The sequence below is a fragment of the Cnephaeus nilssonii genome (assembly GCF_951640355.1).
Source record: "Cnephaeus nilssonii genome assembly, chromosome: 9".
NCBI lineage: Eukaryota > Metazoa > Chordata > Mammalia > Chiroptera > Vespertilionidae > Cnephaeus > Cnephaeus nilssonii.
Window position 1 is genome coordinate 43,677,587 of NC_137080.1, and position 16,311 is coordinate 43,693,897.

At 38.4% G+C, this 16,311-nt stretch overlaps 1 protein-coding gene across 2 annotated transcripts in view; it reads left to right on the top strand.

Annotated features, from left to right (window-relative positions):
* Positions 1-16,311, top strand: part of ASCC3 (activating signal cointegrator 1 complex subunit 3) — a 253,509-nt gene that overhangs the window by 181,538 nt on the left and 55,660 nt on the right. For both annotated transcript variants that reach the window (XM_079780725.1, XM_079780724.1), the window contains exons 35-36: positions 9,713-9,824; positions 10,020-10,154. In XM_079780725.1, coding sequence (XP_079636851.1) covers positions 9,713-9,824; positions 10,020-10,154 — 247 coding nt within the window. The remainder of the gene's footprint in view (positions 1-9,712; positions 9,825-10,019; positions 10,155-16,311) is intronic.

Here is a 16,311-nt window from a genome sequence, read left to right on the forward strand (position 1 = left end):
TAACCCCATTCTAGCCTAATTTGCAAACTGTCAGATGGTATTAATCAGAAATTAAATGTATTATATTGGAGGTGGGAACTAGATAAAGTTTAGTTAGCAGACATAGAAAGCATTCAGTCTTTAAATTCAGATAATGAGTAGGAGAGTGAACAGTTTACATTTTCAACTGTGAGAGTGAGATGAGCCAAGAGCACAGTGGGAGACATCAATTGGAATAGGGATCCCACTGAGAGGGAACTGAAGTAGGCATCTCTCCCTGTTGCTCTGGTTACAAACTGCCTTCTATTTAATAGCATTATGGTGAGAAAATCTACATGCAACTATAATAAACAGTACTAATTAGGGGCAGAACAAGAAGCTTGGGGGGTTAGCACAGTGGATAAAGATGAAATCTTGAGGGTTATTACTGAAAAAAATTATACTGAGCCTTTAAGCCAAAAACTTTCTTGGGTATTGATGACTTAAGGGGCTTCCTGCTCATATGGGTGTAGCCTATGACAGTAAGTGAGTTTTCCTTCATTCCCATTGCCTCACCTTCTATACTGATGGCCATCTTTGCTAGGAGGAAATTCTGGAGTGAGAGTCAGAAGGATACATCATCCTGATGCATCAGCTTAGGGCACTTAGTTGTGGCAGCTGCTTTTCCTGCTCTCTCACTGCTCCAAATGAATGTTGAGTATTTACCCCCTCCACCACAGGCAAAGGGGTTAGGTTAGATCAAAGGAGACATTAACCCACACCAAGTGAGGTTCCTCTCACTTTTGCTGTCACTCTTCTTCCTGCATGGAGTGCCCTCTCAAGCCCTTTTACCCAACCAAGCTTTAACAGTCTTAAAAGTCTGGTCATCTTTTAGTGAATACGCTTCAATTAATTTCAGGGGGTGGTGGTTTATCCACTCTTTACCATCTATATCAGGAGTGCCAGTTCTTTTAGTAGTTCTTTTAGTAGCCACCTATACATATTTTGAGATACCTGGCCAATTAAAGATGCCAAAGGTGGAAAGGGGGAGATGTTGATCAAAGGATATAAGCTTTTAGTTAAAAGATAATTTCTGAGATTATAATATACAAGTGTGGGGACTATTGTTAATAATAATGTATTGTGGTGTATGTGTTTTTAAAAAAGGTGCTCACATCCGAACAAAAACTTGAACGAAGTGAGGAAATGGACCACATGACTATATAGGGATTATTGTGGGCCAAGGGAACAGGAGGTGGTCTAAGGCAGGCAGGTCTGGTGTGTTTAAGGCACAGTAAGGAGAAGGTGTGGCTCAGAGAATAAGTGAGGGGTGGAGAGTAGCAGGAGATGAGATTAGGGATGTGGGGGTCAGTGGTAGTACAGGTCATGTGGGACTTTAGAGACCATGGTAAGGACTTGGACTTTCATTCTGGATAAAATGGGAACCATTGTAGGAGTTTTGAGGAAAGCATTGACAGGATGTTTCTATATCATAAGACATGTCAATTATAATCATAAATGTTATAAATGACTTAAACTTTCTTGTTGAAATAAATTTTCTAGATTCATTTTTCTAAATTCAGCTAAACAATTTATAAGTAACATGTCAAATAAATATGATATAGAAAAGTTAAAAATTAAGGATTGAAGGAAGATATGAAGGAGAATAATAAAGAGAAATAGCTGAAGAATTAAATCAGATGAAACAAAATTTAAGGCAAAAAAGATTTAAAAAGACACAGAAGAATGGCTCATATTGATAGCTAGCTCAATCACTACAAAATTATAGTAGTTTACAAATTTTTACATAACTAAAGATATAGCATCAAAATATATAAAACAATAAGCGATTGAAATCTAACACTAAATTACAGTCATATTGAAAGATTGTCAGTTTATATTCTTGTGTGTGTGATATGTATATGCAAATATATATGCATATAAAGATACATATTTATATTAATAAATGTATGTAGACACACATACATATACACATTCATTTGGTCAACTATATATAAACACATGTACTGGGGCATCATGACATATACTGTATTCTAAATTGAGTTCTGGAATCAATTTGTATGTTCAGTTTTACTCTCTCTTTTCCCTTGAGAAAGCTTTTAAATATTTCTGGAACAAAAAATGTTGTGGTAGTTTCAGCTGTCCCTGCAACCACTTTCATTATTTCTGTCATTATTACTGCTGCATAATCCGAACATAAAAAAACATGGTGCTGTAACAAATGACTTCCCAGTACTGACAGTTATAGCAGCAGCATTTCAATGCTGATGAAAAATTTCCCAGCGAGATCTCTGGCCAGGTTTACATAAACCAAACAGGAAATGGCTGCCACTATTCCCATTAAATCCAAACTGTTTGGTGTAACTTTATCTGTGTTTTACATTACAGTAAAATCTCTTTTATTCTCAACTGTTGAAATTTTATCCTTTTCAAGGTTGGAAAAAGATAACTTGAGGTTGCATATGTGATATTCTTGTTTGCCCTTTGATAAGATCTTTTAAAGATAATTTTTTGAAGTTGTTTCACTTTTTGATTGTTTAAATTTAATGAACTTTGTAAATTTTTATGGTAGGGAGAGGTTTGTTATGACTTTTTCCCAATGGACTTCTAATACAAGTTAGCCTGTCTAGCCCATGTGCTAGATGCTGTCAGTATCAAACTGCCTTTGACTTTCACACCTCTCAGGGGACTAGTAATTGTTGTGTTCAAACAGCCTGTAATTGTGATCCCGCTGGCTTTCTCAGTACGCTTCTGGCTATTAGAATCATTAAACAACTCAGCACCTGTTAACAGCATTGTAAATATTCAACCCTGCTTGTGTGCAGGTTGAGTCCAATATAGAGAAATCTTATAGAGCTCAGCCTCATAAATTAGAGCTTCTGACAAGTCAATTATTGTGAAACTGGATTTCTCCATGAAATAAATGAAATAGCATGCTGGCAGAAAGGTAGGCTGTCCATTTGTGGCAAAGAGAAGATAATGACTTGATGATTCAGTGCACTGAGCATTAAAAAACCTTGTATTCTTTATCCCGAATTAAACAGTTGTGTTAATATTTCTGTTTAAAGAAAGAGTGAATTATTAATTTTGTACTGTGGAGAGTGCACCATGAACACAGACCTTTTTACTTAGCTGTTGCATGCTTTTTTCAAGTTAGTAAAGTGATTATTGAAATTACATGTAATGTTTTAAGCTAAATGCTAATAATTATTTATGCTAGAAATTATACAATGACTGAAAAGTACACGTGATAGAAGTGAAGGCCATTTGATGCTACTAATAAAGATCATGTAAATATAAACTCCATCCTTTATTACCAAAGAAAACTGTCAATATTTTATCTCTCAAATTTTATTACCTAAAAAATGACTTCATTTACATTTAGTTGTATTATTTAACAGTGTCTTGTAAATTGTATCTCTAATTAAGCTTACTTTTATAAGTATTTGAAAATTCTTTATGTATCTTTGGAATCTCAGTTGAAATACTAACAAAGAATACTTGGTATAAATCAGTAAAGTTATATCATTAACAAAAATAAATGCATTTTAGTATTTGTGTTGGCTGCATAGGAGACAAGTATTTTAATTATTGAGATTTTACTATTATATTCTTGTATAATATTTTAATTACCATTCCCTATTTTTAAAAGTTGTCACATTTTTAAAATAGAAAAAAGATATCACTTATGCCAGATTGCCCTAAGAAAACAATTTTAGGAATTCCTAAATTTTAGATTACCCCCAGATATTGTAAGAATGAAAGTGTTGATATTGAATACATTTCATGGCAATTAAGTTACTTAAACTGAAATTTATATTTCTTATGCAAATCAATAAAAATGTTGGTGCGTGCATCCAAGAAGAACTATAGTAAGAAGAAATATCAATGGAAGCTTTTTAAGTTATTCTGCTCAAAAAAATTGTTAATTTTTAGCGAGTTAGATTATAGATAATATTTTAATACTAGAGGCCCGATGCATGAAATTTATACACAGGTAGGGTCCCTAAGGCCTGGCCAGTGATCAGGGCCAATTAGGATCTTCCTTCCCCTGGCTGCCGGCTGCCGGCTGGGGCCTGCCTTCCCCCGACTGCTGGTCTGGACCTTCCTTCATTCCATGCTCGCCCTTGGTGGTCAGCGCATGTCATAGCGAGTGGTCGAACTCCCAGTCGGTCAAACTCCCAAGGGGACAAATTTGCATATTAGCCTTTTATAATATAGGATAGTCATCAGATAATTTGTTGTATTCTCAGAGGCATGATTTTATTTATTTGTGTAATTTATTTTCAGTGTTTAAGAAATGTTTACCCTAACTACTTTATCTGGATAAAAGCTAGAAATTAGTCTAATATTTTTTCCAATAGACTTAAATAAATAAACATGAGGAGGAGTGTTAGGCCATCAAAAGGTATCTTATAATACATAAAACAGTGAATAAAATAAATGTAAGAAAAAGTCTAGAATTTTTAAAGGAAAGTTTTTATTAATGGTTTTGAATATTATTTGTGAGTATACCAGATTTATTTATTAAGTCATAAACTGGTAAAGTTAGCATTCCAGTTATATTTATAGGGGAATGGGATGTGGTAATCAGTAGCAACATCCATGATATTTTTTTTTTCAAATAGCATGGTAGATAAATTTATAGATAAAAAATTGAATTTTTAACTTTTTTTCATGGTAATATTATTTTCATAATGTCTTCTTTCTGTGATTTTAATAGCTTGATTCTTGCTCTATAAATAGTACTATTTATTCAGTGTCCTGGGTACATTTACACTAGTTTTTTCAATTTAGAAATAACTTTATCAATTATATTTTTGTCCAAACATCTGAAAAAGTGTTGGAAATTTTATAGGTTTATCAAGCCAAATGAATGTGAAATATAGTGGTACCCCCTTTATCCATGGGAGATATGTTCCAAGACCCTCTAGCAGATGCCTGAAACCAGGCATAAAGTTTAATTTATAAATTAGGCACAGTAATAGATTAACAACAACTAATGATAAAAGAGAACAATTATAACAATATACAGAATTAAAAGTTATGTGAAAGTGGTCAGTTGTTTCAGGGGCTCTCTTGCTGAGGTCTTTGTATAGGCTCAGTGCTTTCTGGCACAACACATTGCCATCAGTTAGAACTCATTTTCTCTTCGTGTCTGCCACCCACAAATTTAATTAATGCCTTTTCTATCTTAACTAAGCACTTATAAGTACTGTGGCCTTAATCTAATCTAATAATAGACAAATATGCAAATTGACCGCACCTTTGCTATGCCCAAGCCACACCCACCAGCCAAGCCACGCCCACCAACCAATCAGGACGAATATGCAAATTATCCCAACAAAGATGGCGGCTAATTTGCATATCGCGACAGCGTAGAAAGAAGCCAAGAGCTGCAGAAGGGAGCAAAGCTGCAGAGAAGCAAGCAAGCCGGGGGGAGGAGAAGGGAGGAGCGGAGTTGAGCAGGCGGGGCCGGGGGAGAAGAGAGGAGCGGAGGCGGGGCCGGGGGATAAGGGAGGAGCGGAGGCGGGGCCAGGGGAGAAGGGAGGAGCGGAGGCGGGGCCAGGGGAGAAGGGAGGAGCGGAGGCGGGGCCAGAGGAGAAGGGAGGAGCGGAGGTGGGGCTGGTGGAGAAGGGAGGAGCGGAGGCGAGGCCAGGGGAGAAGGAAGGAGCGGAGGCGGGGCCGGGGGAGAAGGAAGGAGAGTGGGCTGGCGGAGAAGGCGGGGCAGGGGAGAAGGGAAAAGCAGGCGGGCTGGCGGAGAAGGTGGGCCAGGGGAGAAGGGAGGAGCGGAGGCGGGCCAGGGAAGAAGGAAGGAGAGCGGGCTGGCGGAGAAGTTAGAAAAGCAGGGGGGCTGGAGGAGATCGCGGGGCGGGGGACAAGGGAGGAGAGCAGGCAGGGTGGGGTAGAGTGCAGCAGGAAACCCTATTGCAGGATTTTTCCTGCAACGGGAACGCTAGTAGTATTTATAAGTACTGTGGCCTTAACTTTTGCAGTTTGAGGTGCAACAGCAAAACTAGAACAAATTTCTTTTTACTTCTTCACAATTTCAAGGGTACCAAATTTGTTCTTATCACAGATCATAGCATCCTCAGTATATGATTTTTTTCCTTTGCTTATTAAGTCAAGAATTTTTCCCTTTTCCCTTAAAGGGAGCATTTATAGCTTCTCTTTGGCATATATGAATTGCCAGGATCACTACTTCTGTCCTGTGCTTGGGGGGCCATCATTAAGTAAAATAACTTACCTGAACACAAATACTGCAATATTGTGACAGTCGATCTGATAACCAGCATGGCTATTAAGTGACTAATGTGCAGGTAGGGTATACTGAGTAGATAAAGGGATTGTTCACCACCCAAGTGGGACTTATCAGAGTGGTGCCACATTTCGTCAGGCTTCTCAGTGTAGAATTTAAAACTTAGGAATTATTTCCAGATTTTTTATGTAATATTTTCAGACTGCAGTTGACCATGGGTAACTGAAACCTTGGAAAAGAAACTAAATACAGGGGATCTACTGTATATAGTAAGAGCTACCGTATGCAGAAAGTTTGGCTGATAAATTTCATTTGTTGAGAAAAAATAAAAGACAAAATGTATGACTACAACTTGAACACTGTAGAGATTAAGGGCACTGACCCCTGTGTAGTAAAAATCTGTGTATAATTTTTGAGTCCCTAATTTAACTACTAATAGCCTATTGTTGACCAGAAGTCTTACCTATCACATTATTATTAACACATATTTTATGTTAAATGGATTATGTAGTGTATTTTTACAATAAAGTAAGCTAGAGAAAAGAAAATCTTAAGAGAAATAGATTTACAATATTTGTTGGGGAAAAAAAAACACATATATAAGTAAACCCAGGCAGTTCAAACCTGTGTTGTTCAAGGTCAGCTATAATTTAGAATGGCTTTGAGGGGTCTGTGTTTCTGATGGGGCATTGAATGTCTAGAATTTTTATTTTCACCTCTAAATAGAATGCATTATTCTAACTAAGTACTTCAGGATAATGGAAGTAATATTTTCTAATGATTTCTAATGCTGGTTTTTCACTTTCAGATATGCCTGGTTAGATGCAAGTTTGTACATTGTGTTCAAATTAATGACAGCACTGATTTCAATACTTATCTATCTGTTCATTGATAAATATTGCTCTATTCTAAAGTTGGTAATTTCTTCACAGACTAAAATTAAAAGTAACAATTTTTATGAAAATTAAAATTCTTAGCATATGATTTACAGTTATTTTCCCAAATAAATAGCCTTTTATAATCCTTACTCATTAGAGACTCTCATATTTGGTTGTATACCTCACCATTTGTGCTAACTTCTCTTTCTAATGAAAAAATATTCTGCTATGATTTAAGAACTGCTTTGTGTATTTTAAAATAAATTTTATAGTATATTAACCCCAAATCCTTCCCTTTGAAGAAAGAAAAAAGTACTGTATTGACAGATTGTGGTTTTCTTTAGGCCTCTCCCATTTGAGATCATTATCACTTGCTTCCCAAGCCACTTGCTTGTCTAGTCCTGTACAGATGCAAACCCTCATTTTTGGGGTTCAGTGATGAGTCTCTTCTCTGAGGCCACTGTCCACTCCTGATTTGGATGGAAGTAGGGCATATAAATTCCTTATGCCAACCAGCAAGTAGAAGTCTGTCGTGACTGTGGTGGCAATCCCTTGCCTTCTGGATCTATTCCCAGACACAGATTCCTAGTGATTTTAGGGATTTACCAAAAACCCCAGGAGTTACTGAGGGAGACATTCAGGTGAATGGCATGTCCTTAGACTTTTTACTTGGAAAATATAAAGAGTTGAACCTGTTTCCTTGTACAGAAGCTTAGTTAGACTGCCTATTATTAGCCTGATGATGTTCTTTCCAGTCTTTAGGATGACAATTATTCCTCAAGCATTAGGAGATCAGTCATTGACTAAATTTCCTAAAAGAACTGATCTAACACCCAAATCAGTGATCTGCCACCCAAATCAGTAGTTCTTTGAGTTTTATAAAGTTGCTAAACTTTATAAAGTTCTTAGAGTTTTATAAAGTTGCTGGGTTTTTATATATATACTAGAGGCCCGGTGCACAAATTCATGCATGGATGGGGTCCCTCGGCCACCAATCAGGGCTGTCTTGCCCATTCTAAATTGGGACCGATCAGGGCCGGCTGGCCGGGGAGAGGGACTACGGGAGGTTGGCCAGCCACGGGAGGTAGGCTGTCAGAGCGCACTGACCACCAGGGGGCAGCTCCTGCGTTGAGCATCTGCCTCGTGGTGGTCAGTGTGCATCATAGCGACTGGTCATTTGGTCAACTGGTCATAATGGTGGCCTAGGCTTTTATATATATAGAAAACTGTATGTTTATATATAATATGCTTCTCACCCTTTCTAAATCTAGTACATAAGCTTAGTTTGCTGCAAATGTATACACTGAACTAAGGCTAGTTTTAACACTGAAAAGTTAGTATACTTTTTTCTGGGTTGTTTTTTTGTGTGGTTTTTTTTTGAGGGGGTGATAATTTTTAAATAATTTTTAATTATGGTTGATGTACAATATTATATTAGTTTCAGGTGTACAACCCAGTGATTAGACATTTATATAACTTATGAACTGATCACCCCAATATTTCAAGTGCCCATCTGACACCATACATAGTTATTATAATATTAGGGACTATATTCCCTATGCTGTACTCTACATCCCCATACTCTTCTGTAACTACCAATTTGTGCTTCTTAATTCCTTCACTTTTTTCATCCCCCAAACCTCCTACCATCTCACAGTCGTCAAGGTGTTCTCTATATCTATGAGTCTGTTTCCATTCTTGTTCATTTATTTTGTTTTTTAGATTCTACATATAAGTGAAGTCAGATGACCTCTGTCTTTCTCTGTCTGGCTTATTTCACTGAGCATAAAAACCTCTAGGTCCTTCCATGTTGTTGCAGATGGCAAGATTTCATTCTTTTTTATGGCTGAGTCATATTCTATTGCATATATGTACCACTTCTTCTTTATCCAATCATCTGTTGATGGACACTTAGGTTGCTTCCATATTTTGGCTATTGTAAACAATGCTGCAGTGAACATCTGCATGCATATATCTTTTCGATGTACTATTTTGGTTTTCTTCAGATAAGTACCCAAAAGTGGAATTGCTGGGTCCTTCTTTGTCTCTTATTTGTTATAGCTTTTGTTTTAAAGTCTGTTTTGTCTGGTGTAAGTATTGCTATCCCAGCTTTTTTGTTATGCTTTGCCTCTAATTTTCATGAGCTATCTTTTTCCATTCCTTTATTTTCAGCCTGTATGTGTCTTTCGATCTGAAGTGGGTCTCTTATAATCAGCACTCATAAGGGCCTTGGTTTTGTTATCCACTTAGCCACCATGTGTCTTTTGATTGGAGCATGGAAAGTTAGTATATTTTTAATGTGATGCTGAACTTTATCTGCTTATCTTACATATTTTTCATGTATTGTCATTGTTTATCAGGGTCAACAAACCTTAGTATGGGAATGTTGATCTGTAAAATGGAAATGGTATTTGCAATTGCTTTATTTTTTTTGAATGCTGCAAATGTAATTGGTTTGGTTTGTTGGGATTTTTTGAAGTTCTGTAAAGAACTATGTGAAATTTAAACAATAATTTTAATAGAAAATTAAATTTCTACACTATCATTAATGTAATATAATATAATATGTATCCTTGAAACCTTGCTTATTTTCTAGCTACTACAATTTGAGCGATGTAAGCCATGATTCTGTGAACAAGTTTCTGTCCTTTCTGATTGAGAAGTCCCTGGTGGAATTGGAACATTCCTATTGTATTGAAATTGGAGAGGTATGACTCAGTCACATACATTTCAATTGAAAGTTTGCCTGGCTTTTTAACAATAGGGCTTTTGCTTCTAAAAATGACCAAAAAGTTTAACAAAATTGTTACAATAACAACTGCAGTATGAGTTATTGATTTTATAACTGTATGCCCTTCTATTGTACTTCTTGTTTATGTCACTTTATCTTTTATTTGAAATAGGATAATCGGAGCATTGAACCTTTGACATATGGCCGAATTGCCTCTTACTACTATTTGAAGCACCAAACAGTTAAAATGTTCAAGGAGCGTTTAAAACCCGAATGCAGTACTGAAGAACTGCTTTCAATCCTAAGTGTGAGTTTGATGTTATTACTACATTGTTCTTTAACATAAAGAGATTATATTTTATGTATCCCATACCTTCTCTTAAATTGTTGCCATCCAGTTCCCCTTTAAATTTGTAGAAACTATTTATGAAGTCCTTTCATCTGTCAAACAAGATCACTAAAGCAACATATCTGGACCCAGTTACCCATAGATAAGGTGACCACATAATTTATCATCCACACTTGGATCTTTCTGAGAATGGAATAGGGCGCTATTAATATCTAAGCTAAGATAATAGGTATAAACTGGGCCATCCTCAGCAGCTAGGTGATCACCCTATCCTTCAAGATAAAAGTTCAGGACCATTGTGGTCCTTCTCCTATTAATTCACTAATTCCGAGCTAGTTCACTTACTTACTAGGTTTTTCCTACCACTCCTATTGCTTTATTATTTTTAATAGACTTTAATATCCCATTAACAGTTTTTCTAGTGCAGCATAGGACCAAGTACAATTGCAATAAGTCCAAAAATATTTCTTAATGAATTGATGAATGGATGGTTTCTGTATTAATAGTTTTTCTATTGTTTACTCTATAGGAAAATGTAGAGGATTAAAATAGAGTATTAAGATAGCTATTGAAAAAATGTTTCTTTGTAAAATTAAAAATTCATTTCTGAAATAAGAGGTATTAAAAAATATGAAGAAATTTTTACATCCTTAAGAATGAGGTTATCATTTCCCAGTCAGAAATTCATAAAAACAGGATTTACCTGGAGAAACACAGTAAAATAATGGTTAAATAATTTTGGAAAGCATCTTAAAATAGTATCTGTTAGATTTAAGAATATAATTTTCTTTCATATTTACCTATCTTGATATATTTACCTAATCTAATATTTAAAAGTACTTGTCTACCTGGGGAACTCATATATAATAGTTAACACTTTTGAGCACTTTTCATGTGCCAGTCGCTACTCTAGGAACTTGACACTGTGTGGGTTCTGTACTATGCTGCCTCTCATGTCACACACACACACACACACACACACACACACACACACACAAAAAAAAAAAAAACGCACACACACAGAGTGAGGTAGAGGTTACTGAGGTGGGAGGTACAAAGTATGTCATGTTAAGACTAGATGCACATTATTTGTAAAGGAGGTTGGTGAAAACCATAGCCTATTACATTCTGTCTTCCCCTCCACCCCATTAAAATAGCCTAAAGATGTATACAGTACAAAGGCAATTAAGTCATTAGTTTCTTCAGTCTATGAAAAGACATTGATCAGAAAAATAGGTCTGTCCACATCTTTTCAACAGCCTGTTTCTTTCCAACATTACAGTGCCTAACACTAGTTATGCTAATCTCATAGAATATTTTTATTAAAATAAAGTCAACTCTTTTGTGAATAACTAAACAAAATAAATCATCTGCAGACATATATAAGATAAACTCATTATTATATTGATGTAAATATTGTTTGCTATACTCACTTTATAATTTCCACAGAAACAATAATATAATCTCTCTATCCTATGGTATTTGGTTCAAGAAACTACCAACTTCTTACAGATAGTGTCTAAGTCTAATATCTTAGAATTCTTTTTGATTGAGCATACTGGGACACTGGAACTCTGGGGACTCACAGTGACAAGGAGATCTGCAGATACCACTGTTTTATTAATTTCTTGTCCAGGAACTATTCTCTATTAAAAAGAGCATATGAATACTAACAGAAAAACATTAAATAATAAAGCAAGGTTGTATTTGAAGTAATTACAGTATAATTTCTAGAAATCATTTTTTCATTTCGGTTTTTAAATGTTCCCTGTGTCCACTCCCATGATTCCCAAACGACTCACATTGCCTCATTATCTTCTTTACTCTCATCTCCTTTTGAAACCAGGAGGAGGAAACTAGCCATGACAGAACCTATAGAGAACAGGATGATAAGGACAACTCAGAGCAAAGGAAAGCAGCGGGGTAGCATTAGTGTTTCAAAGGCCTATTTCCATTATCTTTGTTTTTATAATGCTTAATAAAGTCACATAATTTTTAACAATTCAGTATTATAACTTATTCACTTAAGTGTCTCCTTTTACTAAGATGCAACCATTGATGCTTCTAAAGTCATTTTAAAACTTTCTAAAAAAGTATTAATTATTTTTAAGAGGAATTTTTATTATTCCTGAGAAGATCCATAACTGAAAAGCTTCTATTCTCTTGAATATTACTTTGAACTTACTGTAATATTTTTAACAATTTAATTTTCTCATTTCTTAGGCTACATATTTTATTATATTAATAGAGGCCTGGTGCACGAACTTGTGCATGGGTGGGGTCCCTAAGCCTGGCTGGCAATCAGGGCCGATTGGGGTCAGGCCGATGGGGCCTGCTGGTGGGGAGAAGGACAGGGGGAGGGACCGCAGGAGGTTAACCAGCCAGGAAGAAGGACCGTGGGAGGTTGGCCACTGGCCTCAAGGAGGGAGCTGGCCCTCAGCCCCCCTGTGAAAGTAGCCATGTCCGCCACCACCCACCCTTGGTTTCCCATCCCATCCTGGGGCCCGAAGGCCCCGGCGGGGTCCGGAGAGGAGGCAACAGTTGCCGGACTAGATGCGGAAGGAACGGATACCATCAGCTCCGCCTTCAGCACCCTGCCACCATGTGGTTCCCCCCTCCCCCTCTCCTTGCCACCACTGCAGTGGGCGGGTGGCCCACGGGGAAGGGAAAGGACTAGAGCAAGACAATCCCTTGTGTCGAGGGCTGACTTTCAATACAACGCAGTGAGGGAGCCGCTCTGCTACATATGAAACCCCGACCCAAAAGCAGGTCTCTACGAATGGTTTAGCGCCAGGGGCCGATGGGGGCCAGTCGGCCGGGGGAAGGGACCTCGGGTGGTTGGAGCTCACTGACCACCAGGGGGCAGCTCCTGTGTTAAGCATCTACCCCCTGGTGGTCAGCGCGCATCATAGTGACTGATCTACCAGTCATTCCAGTTGTTCAGTTGTTCAGTCGTAATGGGCGCATAGGCTTTTATATATATAGATAGATATTGTATTAATGATAGTGTAGAAATTATGTTTTTCAAGATTTTTTTAGGTCATTTGATTATATTGCAGTGTGATTATTGCTAGCATAGAGGAAAAAATCTAGATAGTAACCATAAAATTTGATAAGAATATTTAAACATTGAGTCACTTTCAACAAGCATTTAAAAATACATAAACCTATTATTTCTCTTCAATTGACATAAAAACATAGTTTTAAATGATAATCTCTCTGAGTTTTATATATTTGTATCTAATAATTAGTACCTTTTTTAGACCTTCATTTCCTTTAGAGAAGATATAGTTTAGAATTTCATACTTGGCCATAGAGTTGTTTTTCCTTTATTTAAAAGAATTGGAATTCTTTCTCTTTATCTACTTACTTTGTATATTACTTTCAACTTTTCTAACATAAGAATTAAAATTTATTTTTGAGTAGGGATATAATTTTATTGCAATATTAATATTTACCAGAAAGGCATTTTCCTTAAATAAAAATTTTTAATCAGATCATCCATTTCATAGTATGGTTCCTTTCACAGTGTTTTTGACACTATAGACTTCCTTTCAACCCAGTGTTTCTAGCAGAAGGTTGTTGGGTGTGATAAAAAATTTCATACATTAGGTACATTTATACCATATCTTCTGAATTCTTCCCTTTTGTTCTTTTCCTCTATCATTTGGATGGTTGGGGTTAGCCTTATATTTTGTGGATTTATATTGACAATATCACCCTTTGAACCAAATGATGGAAGCAACAAGAAATTTCTAAGTTTAAAGATGAAACTTCCAAATAGTAAGGAGCTATGCTAAATGAAATTGACTTACTATCTTAAGCAGATAATGAAGCATGCATAAATTAGATGTTTTATTCTTAATATGTTACTCTAATATTTGTCTATATTAAATTTCATCAGTTACATTTCTACCCACAGACCATATATTGATTCATCCAAAAATACTTATTTTGTACTACAATGTGTGAGGCTATTTATAGGGGCCAGCGATAGAAGATAGAATAGAGAACATTATTGACAAACTCGTGTGTGTGTGTGTGTGTGTGTGTGTGTGCGTGTGTGCGTGTGTGTGTGTGTGTGTGAACATATACATAAAGTATGGGCCATGGTAATCCTAATACATAAAAACCCGAACGCTCTACCGAATACCGGAAGCCAGCCCTGCAGTCAGTGCTGGGTTGCCGTGGCGACCCAGCATTGACTGCCCAGGGGGCTGCAGATCAGGCCCGGAGAGAGGCCCCGAGAGAGAGTCAGGGTCTGATCCACAGCCAACATGGCAGCTATTGATCAGCCGTTGACTCTTTCTTTCTCTCTGGGCTTCGCCAGCACCCATGTCTCTGTTTCTCAACGGGCCTCCGAAGGGCCTGCTGATCAGCCCTGCCTCTCTGATCAGGCCCGGAGACGCTGACTGGCATAGAAACCGACCAATCGGAACCAAATCTGGGTGAACTGTGAGGAGCCAGTGGCTGTCTAGGAGGCGGAGCTTTTGACACTGACTGGCATAGAAACTGACCAATCAGAACCAAATATGGGTGAACTGTGAGGAGCCAATGGCTGCCTAGGAGGCAGAGCTTTTGACACTGACTGGCATAGAAACTGACCAATCAGAACCAATTTGGTTGGCAGGGGAGGGCAGTTGCGGGCGAGATCAGGCCGGCAGGGGAGTGCCGTTGAGGGCAACCAGGCCAGCAGGGGAGGGCAGTTTGGGATGAGATCAGGCCGGCAGGGGAGGGCTCTTGGGGGCGAGATCAGGCCGGTAGGAGAGGGCCATTGGGGGTGAGATCAGGCTGGCAGGGGAGGGCCATTGCATGCAAGATCAGACTGGCAGGGGAGGGCAGTTGGGGGCAACCAGGCCGGCAGGGGAGGGTAGTTGGGGGCAAGATCAGGCCAGCAGGGGAAGGCCGTTGCAGGTAAGATCAGGACGGCAGGGGAGAGCAGTTGGGGGCAACCAGGCCGGCACGGGAGGGCAGTTGGGGGCGAGATCAGGCCAGTAGGGGAGGGCAGTTAGGGGTGATCAGGCAGGCAGAGGCAGTTGGCGGCAAGATCAGGCCGGTAGGGGAGAGCAGTTGGGGGTGAGATCAGGCCGGCAGGGGAGGGCAGTTAGAGGTGATCAGGCAGGCAGGCAGAGAGGTTAGGGGCGATCAGGCAGGCAGGCAGAGTGGTTAGGGGCAATCAGGCAGGCAGGCAGAGTGGTTAGGGGCAATCAGGCAGGCAGGCAGCAGCAGTTAGGGGCGATCAGGCAGGCAGGCAGGTTAGCAATTAGGAGCCAGCAGTCCCAGATTGTGAGAGGGATGTCTGATTGGAGAGGGTGCAGGCTGGGCTGAGGGAACCCCCTTTCCATGCACAAATTTCATGCACCGGGCCACTAGTAATATATAAAACACTTGGGTGTTGTTACTAACTGAGGTCACCAGCTCAGTATGATGCTCTAAGAATGGCAGCAGGATGTTGCCCATCATCAAAAACAGTCTCCAAAGATAAAACAGGTTATAGTATTCTGCCCTTCATATTAATTTTCCCTATGCAGGAGATTTGCTGCATACGTTTCTCCTGGCCCCACATCAAAAGAACATCATAGAGAACGTTTTAGTGGGTCCAAGGGAGCTACTCAAATGATAGAAGGTATGTGAATAGGGCATTTCGGTCTGGAGAAGCAAAGGCTTTGAATCAGTGTAACTGAAATGCAAATAATGAACTGTACGAATGGGGCCCTCTTTAGATCTTGAACAGAGTAACTTTTTCAATTAGTAGGAAGTTCCATCTGATCCTGCAAGTAATAAACTCAGAGAATTTATTAGTTCAATTGATGGATATAATATAGGCCAAAAATATATAGATTGAAAAAGGGCTGGAATGAATTTATTAATGGTAAAACTACTAAATAACTAAGAGAAGATGGAACTGTGCCTGTCATGTTTGGTGTGATAGATGATGACCAATTCCATTATAGATCTAGGAAGGCAGGGATTACTGTTAGACCTTTGCAGCATGTTTTTTTTTTCTCTTGGCCCACTAGATACTTGGAATATTTTTATCCTTCAGAATAAGGGGGGGGGGGGTTCTCATTTCTTTAAATGTGGCAGTCTGTTATGCTTAGAGGTACTAATTCCT